We start from the raw sequence: 19,358 nt of genomic DNA on the forward strand, positions 1-19,358 counted from the left end.
GGCCCTGGAGACCCTGCCCCTCCTCAAACTTTAACCTGGATGGATAGATAGATAGATAGATAGATAGATAGATAGATAGATAGAAATGTGGGTAGATAGACAGATAGATAGGTAGATAGAGAGATAGAGTGATAGATAGAGAGATAGATAGATGGGTAGATAGAGAGAGATAGATAAAGAGATAGATGGGTAGATAGAGAGATAGATATATATATGATAGATAGATAGGAAGGTGGGTAGATAGATAGATAGATAGATAGATAGGAAGGTGGGTAGATATGTAGATAGATGGATAGATAGATACATAGAGAGATATAGATAGATAGATAGATAGATAGATAGATAGAAATGTGGGTAGATAGACAGATAGGTAGATAGAGAGAGATAGAGTGATAGATAGATGGGTAGATAGAGAGAGATAGATAAAGAGATAGATGGGTAGATAGAGATATAGATAGAGAGATAGATAGATAGATAGAAATGTGGGTAGATAGACAGATAGGTAGATAGAGAGATAGAGTGATAGATAGAGAGATAGATAGATGGGTAGATAGATAAAGAGAGATGGGTAGATAGAGAGATAGATAGAGAGATAGAGAGATAGATAGAGAGATAGATATATAGATGATAGATAGATAGATAGGAAGGTGGGTAGATATGTAGATAGATGGATAGATAGATACATAGAGAGATAGATAGATAGATAGATGGATACATACATAGATAGATGGATAGAAAGATAGATAAATAGATAGATATGAAGGTAGGAAGGTGGGTAGATATAGATAAATGACTGCGTTACAGCAGCACGTTACAGAGACACACACACATACAGAAATATACGAGACATAATAAATAAGATAATATATTAGATGAAATAAGATAACAAAAGATACTGTTTTTTGTGTGTAAAATAAAACTAATCAGAGCAGAAGCTGCCTCCTTTACGGTAGTTAGCATGCAGTGCTAACTGTAGTTTCCTGCAGCACCTGAGCTCAGTGTGGACTTGGTGCGTCTTCCCCAGCTTCATGAGCGTCTCGGCAGCAGCGAGGCGGACCGCGTCACTGTGGTCTCTACACATCAGGTCGCTCAGCTTCTGCACCACATCCTGAAACAGAACCATGACTCAGAGTCAAAGGCTAATTTTGGGGGGGGGGGGGTGTTTATAACCTGTACCCTATTTTCCCATGTTTTTGTGTCTGATGTTGACAACAATCTTTGAAACTGGTCCAGTATTAAACAAGAACCGAGCTGTAATGTAACCCTACAGGACTAATGTTCAGCAGCAGTTAGAGTCCACTAAAAGTGTGTGACAACATTATGGGATGGATCCCTACAGAGATAGACCTTGTAGTTAAAGAGTAAGATCCTTTTAGTTTAACATGAAACAGCCCCGAAATCACCATCACCAAACTCCACCAAACTCCATGTAAATAATCAGGACTTTTAGCGTGTACAGAGCCAGCATATTTCCACTAGACACCATGTAAATAATCAGGACTTTTAGCGTGTATAGAGCCAGCATATCTCCACCAGACTCCATGTAAATAATCAGGACTTTTATCATCGTAAAACACACTTCAGTCAAAGTGGACAGAAACTAAATCAAACTATCAAAAGCCGTCTTGGTTCATCTTTCCACTGTTCCAACAATCACCACTCTGGTTTGGTTGAAATAAACCCTTAATTCACCCATTTACTTGTGGAAATATGCTGGCTCTATATACGCTAAAAGTCCTGATTATTTACATGGAGTCTGGTGGAGATATGCTGGCTCTATACACGCTAAAAGTCCTGATTATTAACATGGAGTCTGGTGGAGATATGCTGGCTCTATACACGCTAAAAGTCCTGATTATTTACATGGAGTCTGGTGGAGATATGCTGGCTCTATACACGCTAAAAGTCCTGATTATTTACATGGAGTCTGGTGGAGATATGCTGGCTCTATACACGCTAAAAGTCCTGATTATTTACATGGAGTCTGGTGGAGTTTGGTGATGGTGATTTCGGGGCTGTTTCATGTTAAACTAAAAGGATCTTACTCTTTAACTAAAAGGTCTATCTCTGTAGGGATCCATCCCATAATGTTGTCAGACACTTAGAATAATAACCTGAGTCTGTCAGTGGCAACAACAGAACTTTCAGTGGACTCTAACTGCTGCTGAACATTAGTCCTGTTAGGGTTACATTGCGGCCCGGTTCATGGCTGCCTGGTTACAGCGTTCTCGCTTAATACTGGACCCACTGGATCACAGAAGTTACCCTTTGACTGGAGCCAGGGGCAGCCTGGTGTCTTTACCTTGTTAGTGGGTCCTTTGAGGCTGCGGAGCGTGCTACAGGATATCAGTCGGTCCCTCCAATCAGAGCTGTTGAGCTTCTCAGCCAGCAGCGAGCGCACAAGAGTCTGCAGGAGGAAACCAGGATGGAGACCTGTTATAGAGGCGTCACATCAGAGTGTTTCTCAAATGGGGGTACGTGTCCCCGTAGGGGTACTCTGGAGGACTGCAGGGGGTACGTGTCCTCTGGAGGACTGCAGGGGGTACGTGTCCTCTGGAGGAATACAGGGGGTACGTGTCCCCCTAGGGGTACTCTGGAGGACTGTATGGGGTATGTGTCCCCCTAGGGTTACTCTGGAGGACTGTATGGGGTATGTGTCCCCCTAGGGGTACTCTGGAGGACTGTATGGGGTATGTGTCCCCCTAGGGGTACTCTGGAGGACTGTATGGGGTATGTGTCCCCCTAGGGGTACTTCTGTCTTTTTTTTCTCCAAGTTTGTTGCTTTTTTCAAAGTTGTTGTCATTGTTTTTGGAAGATTTTGTTGTTTGTTTTGACCCATTCTTGCCTTTCCTTACTCTTTTCTACTGTCTTCTTTTCATCCAACCATTTTGCCTCCTTTTTCCATCAGTATTTAATTGTTTTCCAGGTCCAAGGCTGTTGTTTAGTAAATCTATCTCTGACATCACTGTATGCTTCATCTTTAAAAAGAGACTTTTTTTTTTTTTTTCTACCAAAGATTATTTGCGCTGTGTAGGGGGTGCATGTCTTTAAAAAAAAAAAAAAAAAAAAACTGTTCAAAAGGGGGAACATTATTGAAAAAAAAGCTTGAGAATCTCTGCATTAGAGGATAATCAGGCCCAGTTTGGGTCAGAGTCGCCACTGAACAATCGCAGCGGTGTTCACAGTATGCTTAATTTATAAAGCTTGGCGCCACCCCCTCTGTTAGAGTTTATTAAAAACAGACAGACTCGGATCACCAGAGCTGTTGTAAACAGGGACTGTGAGGTTCCTTTTAGAAAAACCTCCTTCAGCCATAATGCACTATCTATTAAAGTGCATTATGGGACACACTACCCCCAATTATAAAGGGAATGTCCCACTCTGGCCACCTTTAAGAGCCAGGTAAAGGTGTGGCTCAGAGCTAACCAAATGTGCAACCACCTCTAATTGTATGTTGTACCGTATGAGCCCAGTAGACCATACTAATGAATTGTGTCTCCGTTTTACTACTGTATATCTTTTGTGCTTTTTATTGTAACTTTAACCTGCTTAATGGACTGCACGTGGAAATTAACCCTTGGGCTACAATCTGACATTTTTTCAGTTAACATTTTTTATGCTCATCAAATGTGCATTGTCCTGAAAAATAAAATAAATAAATAAAATAAAATAAAAGCTGGTCCGAAGCGATTATGTGCCTGAATGACCCTGTAGCGCAGGGGTGTCAAACTCATTTTCCCAGAGGGCCACACTGGAAAAAGAGAATCACACCGAGGGCCAGACATGGAGAGTTTACTGACGTGCTTTTGTTACTGCATGCCACTTTTTTTTTTTTTTTTTTTTTTTTTTACATTTTGGTAGCTTTGTTCCTCATTTTTGTTGTTTTTGTTCCAACTTTTTTTGTGGCTTTCTCAGACATTGGTCACCTTTTTTGATTTTTTGATTTTCCGACATTTTTGTATGATTTTTGTTGACATGAAGCCGTACAAAAGTCATCAAAAGAGTTCCTTAGCCCTCATAGAATTTAGCAAATCCAGCAAAAACAATGATCTTTTTTTTTTTTTTTTTTTTAACAACAACAACAACAACAACAACATCAACAACAACCTGTTTCACAGCCTGAATATTAAAACTCTTCTTCTGGGGGGAATTTCTGAGTCTCAGAGTCAGCAAATCTGCCATATTCTGCTTTTAATGTCAGGTAATTTCAGTTAAAAAAACACTGTCATGTGTTTTTCGTTTGGTGCACAACTAGGAGGGCCAAAATGTATCGTGAAACCAAATTGATATATGGGCCGGATCTAAATCTGCAAGGGTAGCGGTAGCGTGAGCGGTTTAAAGACATCATAATCCTGCCGTGTGAAAGGAACAGCGATGGATTATTGAGCAGAAAGGTGAGTTTCTATAAGATCCTAGGGCTTCCTGACCACTGTCCCAAAGCTGGAGCAGGAAAAGTTAACTAATTTCATGTAGTTAACAGAGAAAGAAAGAAATGTGACGCTACCAAGCCAAGGCCAAGCGGACCAATCACAGCTGATGCTGTTGTCTGCGTTACATTCCCATCAGGCTACGGTGTAGGGTCCGTAGCAACCGTAACTAACCATAAATAAAAGAGAGACAGTCAGCTGATTTCTTAAACATCATGTCAACAAGAAAGCTGGTTTCTGAAGTCAGGGAGAGATGGCGGTGTACTGACTGCAGACAGGGAGACAGACAGAGACAGACAGGCAGACAGATAGACAGGGACAGACAGAAACAGACAGACAGGCAGACAGAAACAGACAGAGAGGCAGACATACAGAGACAGACAGACAGACAGACAGAGACAGACAGACATACAGAGACAGACAGACAGGCAGAAATAGACAGACCGAAACAGAAACAGACAGAGAGGCAGGCAGGCAGACAGACAGAAACAGACAGACAGACACAGAGACAGACAGACAGACAGAAACAGACAGACAGAAACAGAAAGACAGACAGACAGACAGACAGACAGACAGACAGACAGAGACAGACAGACAGACAGAAACAGACAGACAGACAGACATACAGAGACAGACAGACAGAAAGACAGACAGACAGAAACAGACCGACAGACAGAAAGGCAGAGAGACGGACAGAAAGGCAGAGACAGACAGACAGACAGACACAGACAGACAGACAGAGAGACAGACAGAAACAGACAGACAGACAGGCAGAGGCTCTGACCGTCTGGCTGCTGATGAAGCTCAGCAGAGGAACAACCAGCTGGCTGTCGATGGCTTGTTCCTCCCTGTCTGTCTGCTCGTCCCGGCAGAGGAAGAGTTGAGCTACGAGTCTCTGGATGACGCTGTAGTCTCCGTCCAGAGCTGCACGCTGTGCTGCCAACCAGCTGTCAGGATCCAGACCTGCACAATATCACACACACAGGCTCAGGTTATAACACAGGCAGTTCTCACCTTCGTTAAGCAGCAAAGAACAAAAGCTTGGTTAACTTATTTTCCTAACAATCAAGTATCAAAAACTGAGGACGCGCTGTTGGATGCTGTCCTCCTCTCCTACTTTAATACCCAGCGAATCTCTCTCTCTGGTTGAAGCCTGAAAATATTGTAAACAAATTAATATCACATCCATACAGGGATAGTAGTATACAGCTGTTAAAACGTGATAAAATACATGACACACTGGTATCGGATTGGTACTCAGTATCGGCCGATACGCAAGTTCAGGTATCACAATCGGTATCGGGAAGCAGAAAATGGTATCGGGCCATCTCTAGTTTTAAGCCCCCACCGTCGCCTTACAGGCAGCTAACCCTCACCGTAACCCTAACTATAACCATTGCCTAAACAAACCGGGAACTTTGTTCTCAGGTGGAAGAATATAGTACTTGGGCGGAGTGATATGCTCGCAGCAAGCCTGTCTGAGAATATAGTTCCCGGTTAGTTTACTGTTAGAAGATGGCTGTGTCTCATGTTACGTTGTTTTTTGTACACGCTGTGACTCTACAAATCACAACAAATCACCGTGCGTGCTGTAACGCTGTCTGACGGTTCCAGCATTAGCTTAGCTTAGCATAGATCCTGCAGGTAACTGGTTCCAACTAGCCTACTGCTCCCAATTGTGACAAAAGTGACAAAATAACTCCAACATGTTCCTATTTACATGTTGTGATTTAGAGAGTCACAGCGTGTACAAAAACAACGTAACATGAGACACAGCCATCTTCAACAGTAAACAAACCGAACTATATTCTCAGACAGGCTTGCTGCGAAAGCATATCACTCCGCCCAAGTACTATATTCTTCCGCCTGAGAATATAGTTCCCGGTTTGTTTACTGTTAGAAGACGGCTGTGTCTCATGTTACGTTGTTTTACGTACACGCTGTGACTCTACAAATCACAACATGTAAATAGGAACATGTTGGAGTTATTTTGTCACTTCTTGGGAGCAGTAGGATTACTGGAACCAGTTACCTGCAGGATCTGTGCTAGGCTAAGCTACCGGTGGAGCCGTCAGACAGCGTTACAGCACGCACGGAGATGAGAAGGGTATGTATGGACTTCTAACGCTTGGGGTTACGGTGAATAAGCTAAAGTCCCAATAAGTCGGCATGTTCCTTTAAATAGCGTTTAAAAAAAAAAATTAATAATGAAACGAAATGTGTGGCGGCCGGTGTTGATAGTGAGGCACACCGCCACACATTAGTCTGTGTGGGAAACCCTGTGGAGAAGTCTCTAAAACCAGCCTCTGGAGACTCCACCAGCTGGTTTGAGTCGAGCTGAAACTTTTCCCGCAGCGCTCTAAAACGGTTTTGTCTCGTTGCAAATCTTTGGTCCAAACTGGGCTTGTAGGGGCTAAGGCATGGATACCCGACCCGGGTCCGACAGGCCGGGCCGGGTTCGGACAGATATTTAGAAATTATGGTCGGGGTCGGGTCGGGCTGAGACACATCAGCGCGATAAGGCATTTGTTGTAAAATGGTGCTGCGGCTCCTTTTAAGAGAGCTCAGTGCGTGTGGGTGTGTGAGTGAGTGAGTGAGTGAGTGTGTGTGTGTGAGTGTGTGGGTGAGTGTGTGTGGGTGAGTGAGTGAGTGAGTGTGTGGGTGAGTGAGTGAGTGTGTGGGTGAGTGTGAGGAGTGAGTGTGTGTGTGAGTGAGTGAGTGAGTGAGTGAGTGAGTGTGTGTGTGTGAGTGTGTGAGGGTGAGTGTGTGAGTGTGTGGGTGAGTGAGTGAGTGAGTGTGTGGAGTGAGTGTGTGGGTGAGTGTGAGGTGAGTGAGTGTGTGGGTGAGTGTGTGGGTGAGTGTGGTGGAGGAGTGTGTGAGTGAGTGTGTGGGTGGTGTGTGGTGAGTGAGTGTGTGGGTGGAGTGAGTGAGTGAGTGTGTGTGAGTGAGTGTGTGGGGTGAGTGTGTGGGTGAGTGAGTGAGTGTGGGTGAGTGTGTGGGTGAGTGAGTGAGTGAGTGTGTGTGAGTGAGTGTGGGTGAGTGTGGGGTGGGTGAGTGAGTGAGTGAGTGTGTGTGTGAGTGTGTGGGTGAGTGAGTGAGTGAGTGTGTGTGAGTGAGTGTGTGGGTGAGTGTGTGGGTGAGTGAGTGAGTGTGTGGGTGGGGTGAGTGAGTGTGTGGGTGAGTGAGTGAGTGTGTGGGTGAGTGAGGAGTGGAGTGTGTGTGAGTGAGTGTGTGGGGTGAGTGTGTGGGTGAGTGAGTGAGTGAGTGTGTGTGTGTGAGTGTGTGGGTGAGTGAGTGAGTGTGTGGGTGAGTGAGTGAGTGAGTGTGTGTGAGTGAGTGTGTGGGTGAGTGTGTGGGTGAGTGAGAGAGTGTGGGTGAGTGAGTGTGTGGGTGAGTGAGTGGAGTGTGTGGGTGAGTGAGTGTGTGTGAGTGAGTGTGTGGGTGAGTGAGTGAGTGAGTGTGTGGGTGAGTGAGTGAGTGAGGAGTGAGTGAGTGTGTGTGTGAATGAGTGTGTGGGTGAGTGAGTGAGTGTGTGGGTGAGTGAGTGAGTGTGTGAGTGGAGTGAGTGAGTGTGTGGGTGAGTGAGTGAGTGTGTGGGTGAGTGAATGAGTGTGTGGGTGAGTGAGTGTGTGGGTGAGTGAGTGAGTGTGTGGGTGAGTGAGTGTGTGGGGTGAGTGAGTGAGTGAGTGAGTGAGTGGGTGAGTGAGTGAGTGAGTGGGTGAGTGAGTGTGTGAGTGAGTGAGTGAGTGAGTGAGGGGTGGGTGAGTGAGTGTGTGGGTGAGTGAGTGAGTGTGTGGGTGAGTGTGTGGGTGAGTGAGTGAGTGTGTGGGTGAGTGAGTGAGTGAGTGTGGAGTGAGTGTGTGGGTGAGTGGGTGAGTGAGTGAGTGAGTGTGTGGAGTGAGTGTGTGGGTGAGTGAGTGGGGGGGGAGGAGTGAGGAGTGTGTGTGGAGTGAGTGTGTGGGTGAGGGGGAGTGAGTGGGGAGAGTGAGTGAGTGAGTGTGTGGGTGAGTGAGTGGAGTGGGTGAGTGGGTGAGTGTGAGTGAGTGTGTGGGTGAGTGAGTGAGTGTGTGGGTGAGTGAGTGAGTGAGTGAGTGAGTGGTGTGTGGGTGAGTGAGTGAGTGTGTGGGGAGTGAGTGAGTGTGTGGGTGAGTGAGTGTGTGGAGTGAGTGTGGGTGAGGAGTGAGTGAGTGAGTGTGTGTGAGTGAGTGAGTGTGTGGAGTGAGTGAGTGGGTGAGTGAGTGAGGTGTGTGGGTGAGTGAGTGAGTGTGTGGGTGAGTGAGTGGGTGAGTGTGGAGTGAGTGAGTGAGTGGGTGGGAGTGAGTGAGTGGGTGAGTGAGTGAGTGAGTGGGTGAGTGAGTGAGTGTGTGTGTGTGTGAGTGAGTGTGGGTGAGTGAGTGAGTGTGTGAGTGAGTGAGTGAGTGAGTGTGTGGGTGAGTGAGTGAGTGTGTGGGTGAGTGAGTGTGTGTGAGTGAGTGTGTGGGTGAGTGAGTGAGTGTGTGGGTGAGTGAGTGTGTGGGTGAGTGAGTGAGTGAGTGTGGGTGAGTGAGTGAGTGAGGAGTGAGTGGGTGAGTGAGTGAGTGAGTGGGTGAGTGAGTGTGAGTGAGTGAGGGGTGAGGTGAGTGAGTGAGTGTGGGGAGTGAGTGAGTGTGTGAGTGAGTGAGTGTGTGAGTGAGTGAGTGAGTGAGTGAGTGAGTGAGTGGGTGAGTGAGTGAGTGAGTGTGTGTGTGAGTGAGTGAGTGAGTGTGTGAGTGAGTGGGTGAGGAGTGAGGGTGAGGAGTGAGTGGAGTGAGTGGGAGTGGGTGAGTGAGTGAGTGAGTGGGTGAGTGAGGAGAGAGAGTGTGTGGAGTGAGTGAGTGGGTGGAGTGTGTGGTGGTATGAGGAGTGTGTGTGAGTGAGTGAGGAGGAGTGTGTGTGTGAGTGAGTGAGTGAGTGAGTGTGTGAGTGAGTGTGGGTGAGTGAGAGTGTGTGTGAGTGAGTGTGTGGGTGAGTGAGTGAGTGAGTGTGTGGGTGAGTGAGTGTGTGAGTGAGTGGGAGTGAGTGAGTGTGGGGTGAGTGAGTGGAGTGTGTGTGTGAGTGAGTGAGTGTGTGGTGAGTGAGTGAGTGAGTGAGTGTGTGAGTGTGTGTGTGAGTGAGTGAGTGAGTGAGTGAGTGAGTGTGTGAGTGAGTGTGTGGGTGAGTGAGTGAGTGAGTGTGTGTGAGTGAGTGTGTGGGTGAGTGTGTGGGTGAGTGAGTGAGTGAGTGTGTGTGTGTGAGTGTGGGGTGAGTGAGTGAGTGAGTGTGTGTGTGAGGTGAGTGAGTGAGGAGTGTGTGGGTGAGTGAGTGAGTGGGTGGGTGAGGAGTGTGGGTGGAGTGAGTGAGTGTGTGGGTGAGTGAGTGAGTGAGTGAGTGAGGTGAGTGTGTGGGTGGGAGTGTGGGGTGGAGGAGGAGTGAGTGTGTGTGTGTGAGTGTGTGGGTGTGTGAGTGAGTGTGTGGGTGAGTGAGTGAGTGAGTGTGTGTGAGTGAGTGTGTGGGTGAGTGTGTGGGTGAGTGAGTGAGTGTGTGTGGAGTGAGTGAGTGGGTGGAGTGAGTGAGTGAGTGGGTGAGTGGAGTGTGTGAGGGAGTGAGTGAGTGGGTGAGTGAGTGAGTGAGTGTGTGGGTGAGAGGGAGTGGAGTGAGTGAGTGAGTGAGTGTGTGGGTGAGTGTGTGGAGTGAGGGTGTGTGGGTGGAGTGAGTGAGTGAGTGTGTGGTGGTGGGTGGGTGAGGAGTGTGTGGGTGAGTGGAGTGAGTGAGTGAGTGTGGGTGAGTGAGAGAGTGAGTGTGTGAGTGAGTGTGTGGGTGAGTGAGTGAGTGAGTGTGTGGGTGAGTGAGTGAGTGAGGAGTGGAGTGGGAGTGAGTGGAGTGAGGAGTGGAGGTGTGGGTGAGTGAGTGAGTGGGGGAGTGAGTGAGTGTGGTGAGTGAGGAGTGGGTGGAGAGTGAGGGTGAGTGGGTGAGTGTGTGGGTGAGTGAGTGAGTGGTGGGTGAGTGAGTGAGTGGAGTGAGTGTGTGGGTGGGTGAGTGGGTGGAGTGAGTGAGTGAGTGAGTGTGTGTGTGAGTGAGTGGGTGGGTGAGTGAGGAGTGTGGGTGAGTGGAGTGAGTGTGTGTGAGTGGAGTGAGTGGGTGAGTGGGTGGGTGAGTGAGTGTGTGGGTGAGTGAGTGAGTGTGTGAGTGGGGGAGTGAGTGAGTGAGTGGGTGAGTGAGTGGTGTGGGTGAGTGAGTGAGTGTGTGGTGAGTGAGTGAGTGAGTGGTGAGTGAGTGTGTGGGAGGAGGAGGAGGAGTGAGGAGTGAGTGAGTGTGTGGGTGAGGAGAGTGAGTGTGTGGAGGAGGAGGAGTGAGTGAGTGTGTGTGAGGAGTGAGTGTGTGGGGTGAGGAGTGAGTGGGTGTGGGTGAGTGAGTGTGTGGGTGAGGAGTGAGTGAGTGTGGGGTGAGTGGGGAGTGAGTGAGTGGGGGAGGAGTGAGTGAGTGTGGGTGAGGAGGAGTGTGTGAGTGGGAGGAGGAGTGAGTGAGTGAGTGGGTGAGTGAGTGTGTGGGTGAGTGAGTGAGTGTGTGTGGGTGAGTGAGGAGTGTGTGGGAGTGAGTGAGTGTGAGGGAGTGAGTGAGTGAGTGAGTGTGTGAGTGAGTGAGTGAGTGAGTGTGTGGGTGAGTGAGGTGAGTGAGTGAGTGTGTGGGTGAGTGAGTGAGTGTGTGGGTGAGTGAGTGTGTGGGTGAGTGAGTGAGTGTGTGAGTGAGTGAGTGGGTGAGTGAGTGAGTGTGTGGGTGAGTGAGTGAGTGTGTGGGTGAGTGAGTGTGTGAGTGAGTGAGTGAGTGAGTGGGTGAGTGAGTGAGTGTGTGGGTGAGTGAGTGAGTGTGTGGGGAGTGGGTGTGTGAGTGAGTGAGTGAGTGAGTGAGTGTGTGTGTGTGTGAGTGAGTGAGTGAGTGAGTGAGTGTGTGTGTGAGTGAGTGAGTGTGTGTGAGTGAGTGGGTGAGTGAGTGAGTGTGTGGGTGAGTGAGTGTGAGTGAGTGAGTGGGTGAGTGAGTGAGTGTGTGGGTGAGTGAGTGAGTGAGTGTGTGAGTGAGTGTGTGGGGTGAGTGTGTGGGTGGTGAGTGAGAGTGTGTGAGAGTGAGTGAGTGAGTGAGTGTGTGTGTGTGAGTGAGTGAGTGGTGGAGTGAGTGTGAGGTGAGAGTGAGGGTGAGTGAGTGTGTGTGTGTGAGTGGAGTGTGGGTGAGTGAGTGTGTGGGAGTGTGTGGGTGAGAGTGAGTGAGTGTGTGGGTGGGAGTGGGTGAGTGAGGGTGAGTGGGTGAGTGAGTGAGGAGTGTGGGTGGGTGGAGTGTGTGTGTGAGTGAGGAGGAGGTGGGAGTGTGTGAGTGAGTGAGGAGTGAGAGTGTGTGGTGTGAGTGAGTGTGAGGAGTGAGGAGTGAGTGTGTGTGGAGTGAGCATGTGAGGGAGTGAGGAGTGGTGAGGAGTGTGTGGGAGTGAGTGAGTGAGTGAGTGTGTGAGTGAGTGAGGAGTGTGTGAGTGAGGAGTGAGTGGAGGGAGTGAGGTGGAGTGAGTGAGTGGGAGTGAGGTGTGTGGAGGAGTGTGTGTGTGAGTGGAGGAGTGAGGAGTGTGTGGGTGAGTGAGTGAGTGAGTGAGTGAGTGTGTGAGTGAGTGAGAGTGAGGTGAGTGGAGGAGTGTGTGAGTGAGAGGTGAGGAGTGAGTGTGAGGAGTGGGAGGAGTGAGTGAGTGAGTGTGTGTGAGTGAGTGGAGGAGGAGTGAGTGAGGAGGAGTGTGTGTGTGGAGTGAGTGAGTGAGTGTGTGGGGAGGAGTGAGTGAGTGAGTGAGTGAGTGTGGGTGAGTGTGCGGGTGGGTGAGTGAGTGAGTGAGGAGGAGGAGTGAGTGAGTGAGTGTGTGTGGGCAGGAGTGAGTGTGTGTGAGGAATGAGTGAGTGAGTGAGTGAGTGAGGAGTGAGTGAGTGGAGTGAGTGTGGGTGAGTGAGTGAGTGAGTGAGGAGGTGAGGAGTGAGGGAGGGAGTGAGGGTGAGTGAGGAGTGCGAGTGAGGAGTGGAGAGTGTGGGTGAGGAGTGAGTGGGTGAGTGAGAGTGAGTGTGTGTGAGTGAGTGAGTGAGTGAGTGAGCGGGAGGAGTGGAGTGAGTGAGGAGTGTGTGTGAGTGAGTGGAGTGTGTGGTGGAGTGAGGAGTGAGTGAGTGTGGGAGGAGTGTGGTGGTGGAGGAGTGAGTGAGTGTGTAGTGAGTGAGGGAGCGGGTGGGAGTGAGTGAGTGAGTGAGGAGTGAGTGAGTGGGAGGAGTGAGTGTGAGTGGGTGTGAGTGAGTGTGAGTGAGTGAGTGAGTGTGGTGTGGGTGAGTGAGTGAGTGAGTGAGTGAGTGAGTGTGGGTGGGTGAGTGAGTGTGTGGGTGGGTGAGTGAGTGAGTGAGTGTGTGAGTGAGTGTGAGTGAGTGAGTGAGTGTGTGAGTGAGTGAGTGTGAGTGAGTGTGTGTGAGTGAGTGTGTGGGTGGTAAGTGGGCAGAAGAGAGATAGAAAAAGAGGAAGCAGACGTGTTGTAGATGCAACCGGAGCAGAGTTAGAGGTTATTCATGTTATACCGTGGGCCCTGGAGGTAACGAGTCGGTCGGAAACGAAGCGATGAGGAGAGGTTAACACGTTGAACATTTTAACAGCTGATTAACGTGCGCTTGTTGCCCCGTATGACCTCATCTGTTGACATTTCAGAATGCCTTCCTACAGTTGCTTAATAAAAAAGGGCTTTCCACACAAATAAACGTAGCCTACATGTGTCATTAGTATGAGAGGAGAAAAAAAACACAAGATTTTAACTGTGTCGGGCTCGGACATACATTTCTTAATGCCTGTCGGGCTCGGGCCGGGTTCGGACACGGTGTTCTGACGATCTATGCTGCCTTGTCGAAAAACGCTACCGTAGCGCAAATCGATAGTAGAGTCTATCGAGTCGCGCTGCCCTATCGAAATGTGCTTCCTTATGTGTTCCCATTTCCAATTGTGCAGGCAGGCTGAATCCCATAGAGGTATAGCTCTAACAGTATTGACATCTTGTGTTTATTTGAGAATATTTTGATACTCCATTATATATTTATTGAATATTTCAGTGGTAGCATATTCTGATATGACAAATATACCCTATCAAACAATGCTCCCCCAACAGAATCATTACATATTGCACCGCTACTCACTCAATGTGCACTGTAAAGAGATAAGGAGCATATTTTGATATTCTATTAAATTATATTTGTTGAATATTTCAGTGGTAGCGTATTCTGATAGAAAAATATACCCTATCAAAAGGTACAATGAATAAATGATTTATTAGATATTACTCCATTAACCACAGTATCGACCACATCTCGATAGGTAGCATAGATCGACAGAACACCGGCTCTGTCGGACGTGGGCCAGGCTCGGACAGAAAAATTCGGCCCGATCCGGAGTCTACTAGGGGCAGCTGCGAAAAACACGGAGTTATCTGTCACACAGAGCTTCGTGCAGTTTTCTACCTGACTGTGGAGACGTTGGTGTGCTGCAGGTGGGGAGGACTTCAGTCTGGACGGGGTCTACAGGATCAGACCGGTCTGTCTCCAGGCTCTCTGTGGAAACTGTTGTTGTGGTTAAACAGCGCCAAAAGAAATCAGTTCATTTCCTCTCTTAGCGGTTAACAACATTCTTATTTTAATAGGTTCAATGTGTGGGAATTTCTCCCATCTAGAGTTGAGATGACATAGATCGCAATCAGCTCTCTCTCACCACGCAGTTCACAGTAGGTATTACAGCTACGGTAGCCTACACGCTTCAAAAAAGCTGCTCTCTTGCTCTTTTCGATCTCCTTTTTCTTTTTCTGAGAGTAGAAGAAGACTCCTAGATTTTGAATACGTGTGGTCCTCCATGTTTCCTTCTTCAAAAGCTACGATACCCACTAGCAGCAGCTGGGAGTTTATCATGTGACAGAGAAAACACGAAAGGTGGAGAAGTAACACACACACACACACACACACACACACACACACACACACACACACACACACACACACACACACACACACACACACACACACACACACACACACACACACACACACACACACACACACACACACACACACACACACACACACACACAGAGCAACTACCCCAGTTCATGCAAATGTAACATTTCCAGCCAATAGGAATACTTGGAATTGATGGTGGAGGTAAATATTCATGAAAAAGGACAAGTTGGTGAACGGGCAACACAGATTTAGATAATGAACAACTAAACACGATACATACTGGACCTTTAAAAAAGGTCCCATGGCATGAAAAGTTAGGTAGGAAGGTAGCACAGGAATTTCCCCAGTGTAGGATTATAGGTCCCATGGCATGAACATTTCACTTTATGGGGGTTATTTTAACATTAATATGAGTTAACGCCAGTGGCTAGAAATGGTGATAGGTGTAAACCGAGCCGTGGGTATCCTGCTCTGTCTTTGAGAAAATTAAAGTTCAGATGGACCAATCAGGAATCTTCTCCTTATGAGGTCATAAGGGGAAAGGTTACCTCCCCTTTCTCTGCTTTTTTTGGCCCACCCATGAAAGAGAGAGAGAGACATCATGGCTTTCAAACGAGCAAAGTGGCAGTTGGTCCACACCCCCCACCCTCCACCTTGCCAGTATTAGGGGACCACTAAGGTCTATATAAAAGAGACTTCAGATACAGTATTAGGGGACCACTAAGGTCTATATAAAAGAGACTTCAGATACAGTATTAGGGGACCACTAAGGTCTATATAAAAGAGACTTCAGATACAGTATTAGGGGACCACTAAGGTCTATATAAAAGAGACTTCAGATACAGTATTAGGCGACCACTAAGGTCTATATAAAAAAGACTTCAGATACAGTATTAGGGGACCACTAAGGTCTATATAAAAGACTTCAGATACTTCAGATACAAAAGAGACTAGTATTAGGGGACCACTAAGGTCTATATAAAAGAGACTTCAGATACAGTATTATTAAGGTCCATATAAAAGGTCTATATTAAAGACCACTAAGGTCTATATAAAAGATACTTCAGATACAGTATTAGGGGACCACTAAGGTCTATATAAAAGAGACTTCAGATACAGTATTAGGGGACCACTAAGGTCTATATAAAAGAGACTTCAGATACAGTATTAGGGGACCACTAAGGTCTATATAAAAGAGACTTCAGATACAGTATTAGGGTACCACTAAGGCCTATATAAAAGAGACTTCAGATACAGTATTAGGGGACCACTAAGGTCTATATAAGAGACTTCAGATACAGTATTAGGGGACCACTAAGGTCTATATAAAAGAGACTTCAGATACAGTATTAGAGGACCACTAAGGTCTATATAAAAGAGACTTCAGATACAGTATTAGGGGACCACTAAGGTCTATATAAGAGACTTCAGATACAGTATTAGGGGACCACTAAGGTCTATATAAAAGAGACTTCAGATACAGTATTAGGGGACCACTAAGGTCTATATAAAAGAGACTTCAGATACAGTATTAGGGGACCACTAAGGTCTATATAAGAGACTTCAGATACAGTATTAGGGGACCACTAAGGCCTATATAAAAGAGACTTCAGATACAGTATTAGGGGACCACTAAGGTCTATATAAAAGAGACTTCAGATACAGTATTAGGGGACCACTAAGGTCTATATAAAAGAGACTTCAGATACAGTATTAGGGGACCACTAAGGTCTATATAAAAGAGACTTCAGATACAGTATTAGGGGACCACTAAGGTCTATATAAAAGAGACTTCAGATACAGTATTAGGGGACCACTAAGGTCTATATAAAAGAGACTTCAGATACAGTATTAGGGGACCACTAAGGTCTATATAAAAGAGACTTCAGATACAGTATTAGGGTACCACTAAGGCCTATATAAAAGAGACTTCAGATACAGTATTAGGGGACCACTAAGGTCTATATAAGAGACTTCAGATACAGTATTAGGGGACCACTAAGGTCTATATAAAAGAGACTTCAGATACAGTATTAGGGGACCACTAAGGTCTATATAAAAGAGACTTCAGATACAGTATTAGGGGACCACTAAGGTCTATATAAAAGAGACTTCAGATACAGTATTAGGGGACCACTAAGGTCTATATAAAAGAGACTTCAGATACAGTATTAGGGACCACTAAGGTCTATATAAAAGAGACTTCAGATACAGTATTAGGGGACCACTAAGGTCTATATAAGAGACTTCAGATACAGTATTAGGGGACCACTAAGGTCTATATAAAAGAGACTTCAGATACAGTATTAGGGACCACTAAGGTCTATATAAAAGAGACTTCAGATACAGTATTAGGGGACCACTAAGGTCTATATAAGAGACTTCAGATACAGTATTAGGGGACCACTAAGGCCTATATAAAAGAGACTTCAGATACAGTATTAGGGGACCACTAAGGTCTATATAAAAGAGACTTCAGATACAGTATTAGGGGACCACTAAGGTCTATATAAAAGAGACTTCAGATACAGTATTAGGGGACCACTAAGGCCTATATAAAAGAGACTTCAGATACAGTATTAGGGGACCACTAAGGTCTATATAAGAGACTTCAGATACAGTATTAGGGGACCACTAAGGCCTATAAAAAGAGACTTCAGATACAGTATTAGGGGACCACTAAGGTCTATATAAAAGAGACTTCAGATACAGTATTAGGGGACCACTAAGGTCTATATAAAAGAGACTTCAGATACAGTATTAGGGGACCACTAAGGTCTATATAAAAGAGACTTCAGATACAGTATTAGGGGACCACTAAGGTCTATATAAAAGCAATCGAAAGAGCACCATGTCATGGGACCTTAAATAAACTTATAGAAGACCACTGCCTAACTTACTGTTGTCCTGTCCAGTCCCCCTCGGTGGGGCTCTGGAGGACCACCTCTGCATGTTTTTGTGGTACTTTGATGACTTTTGCAAGATGATCTGGTCCTGTTGGACTGGTCTGGATAAACCTGCAGCCCTCTTCGGACAGTGCCCAGCTGTCAGCCTGGTTCTGCTGCAGGACTCTGCCATCTCCAGCTGAACGGGGGCCTGTTCCTCAGACTCCTGTAGACCCCTGCATCGCTCTGGAGGCCTCGGAGCCGGTCTACAACGTTTCCCCTCCTGTGTCTTCCCCTTGACGGACGGTTTCAGGGCTCCGCTAGGCGTGAATATCTGCTGGAAGTCAGACTGGTTGAATGAGACGCTGCCTGCCACCACCAGGTCTGGGGAGAAACGGAGGCTGGCTGAAGCTTCAGTCAGAAACTGCTGGTAGATACGCTGAGGTCTCTGCATCCTGATGGAGTCTGGACCGGAGACTTCAGAGCCACAGCGTTAATCCGTTTCACCATCACCACCTGCAGGATCTAGATCAGGGGGGTCAAACTCAACTTCACTGAGGGCCACACTGGAAAATGAGAAACACATCAAGAGCCAGACATGGAGAGCTTACTGACATGCAGGTCTACAATTTAGTTTCTGGTGTCCTTTGACAGCTCTTTGGTCTTGGCCATAGTGGAGTTTGGAGTGTGACTGTTTGAGGTTGTGGACAGGTGTATTTTATACTGATAACAAGTTCAAACAGGTGCCATTAATACAGGTAACGAGTGGAGGACAGAGGAGCCTCTTAAAGAAGAAGTTACAAGTCTGTGAGAGACAGAAATCTTGCTTGTTTCTAGGTGACCAAATACTTGGTTTACCGAGGAATTTACCAATTAATTCATTAAAAATCCTACAATGTGATTTTCTGGATTTTTGTTCTTTACAGGCCTCTCTCATCTTTTTAAGTGGGAGAACTTGCACAATTGGTGGCCGACTAAATACGTTTTTGCCCCGCTGTATGTTGGTTGCTCGAGTCAAAGAAAATCCTCCAAGATGGCGGAAAACGCTCCAGGACATCGTATTTATGTACATATCTGATACGTTTGGCATTTTATCTCATATATTTTGTTACTTTTATCGAGAAATAAATACTTTTAAATCCAAAAACATCGTTCTTGTGACTTAACAATACCTCTGAAGTGACTTAAGACGTGCTTGAAGGTAGCACCGGAGAAGATTATCTCTAAATGTATCCCTACCGTAGACGAAAAATGCAGCTTTTGCTTTATGGAAACCATTTATTCTATAGCTGTTCACATAGCTCTTCTCTGTGGAATGATATACAAGGTTTCATTAATGGACAACTTGGCTCCAACATACATTTATCTAATTTTGATATCTTCTTTTACTTTTCTGACTCAAACTAATCCGTACAATATTTTGTCAACTTAATAATTTTGCTTGGAAAATTCTTTATTCATAAATCGAAATTTATGAAAAACAAACCTATTTTCAATGTTTTTAAAAACTTATATGGATTGTATTTATTTGTATGGATTAGAGGGTAAATCAGCATCAAAATTTGTGCAATGCTTATCTGATTTAACTTTATAATTAATTTAACTGATATTAACTGTCTGATACTCTGGCTATGTACTTTTGTTGTTTATCATTTTTTTACTGACTACTTGTTATATGATATTTATTTCAATTGTCTATCTATTGACTGATATGTAATATTTATTTTTTATTTTATTCTTTCATTTTCTTATCTGTTTTTTATTCTTTATGAAAACATGTTCTATAACGAAATTGGAATTTCCCCTTGCGGGATTAATAAAGTATAAATTATTATTATTATTATTATTATTATTATTATTATTATTATGAAATGAGTAGTGTACTACAAGTTCAATCTCTTTGTTTTCACAAATTGTACCTTTTAAAAAAGGTAGCACCTGAGAATTTCTATTTACTGTTGCCAAGCAACCAGGAGTAGCTAGCGTTAGTGAGCCAATCAGCATGCAGAATGCTTCTACCAAGCTGTAATAATGTCTGTGATTGGCTGTCTAACGTT

The 19,358-nt window shown here is 45.8% G+C and overlaps 1 protein-coding gene across 3 annotated transcripts in view; it reads right to left on the reverse strand.

The window, feature by feature from the left end:
- The window catches only part of heatr4 (HEAT repeat containing 4), a 35,346-nt gene that overhangs the window by 14,278 nt on the left and 1,710 nt on the right, over positions 1 to 19,358 (reverse strand). For 2 of the 3 annotated variants that reach the window (XM_028564963.1, XM_028564964.1), the window contains exons 2-7: positions 17,317 to 17,826; positions 13,928 to 14,026; positions 5,212 to 5,390; positions 2,303 to 2,407; positions 990 to 1,108; positions 1 to 35 (exon numbers count right to left, since the gene is read on the reverse strand). The exon at positions 1 to 35 is cut by the window's left edge and continues 149 nt beyond it. In XM_028564963.1, the coding sequence (XP_028420764.1) occupies positions 1 to 35; positions 990 to 1,108; positions 2,303 to 2,407; positions 5,212 to 5,390; positions 13,928 to 14,026; positions 17,317 to 17,755 (976 nt within the window). In that variant the 5' untranslated portion in view covers positions 17,756 to 17,826. The remainder of the gene's footprint in view (positions 36 to 989; positions 1,109 to 2,302; positions 2,408 to 5,211; positions 5,391 to 13,927; positions 14,027 to 17,316; positions 17,827 to 19,358) is intronic. The other variant, XM_028564965.1, reaches the window with a different exon arrangement.

The sequence above is a fragment of the Perca flavescens genome, chromosome 20 (genome assembly GCF_004354835.1).
Source record: "Perca flavescens isolate YP-PL-M2 chromosome 20, PFLA_1.0, whole genome shotgun sequence".
In the NCBI taxonomy this organism is placed as follows: Eukaryota; Metazoa; Chordata; class Actinopteri; order Perciformes; family Percidae; genus Perca; species Perca flavescens.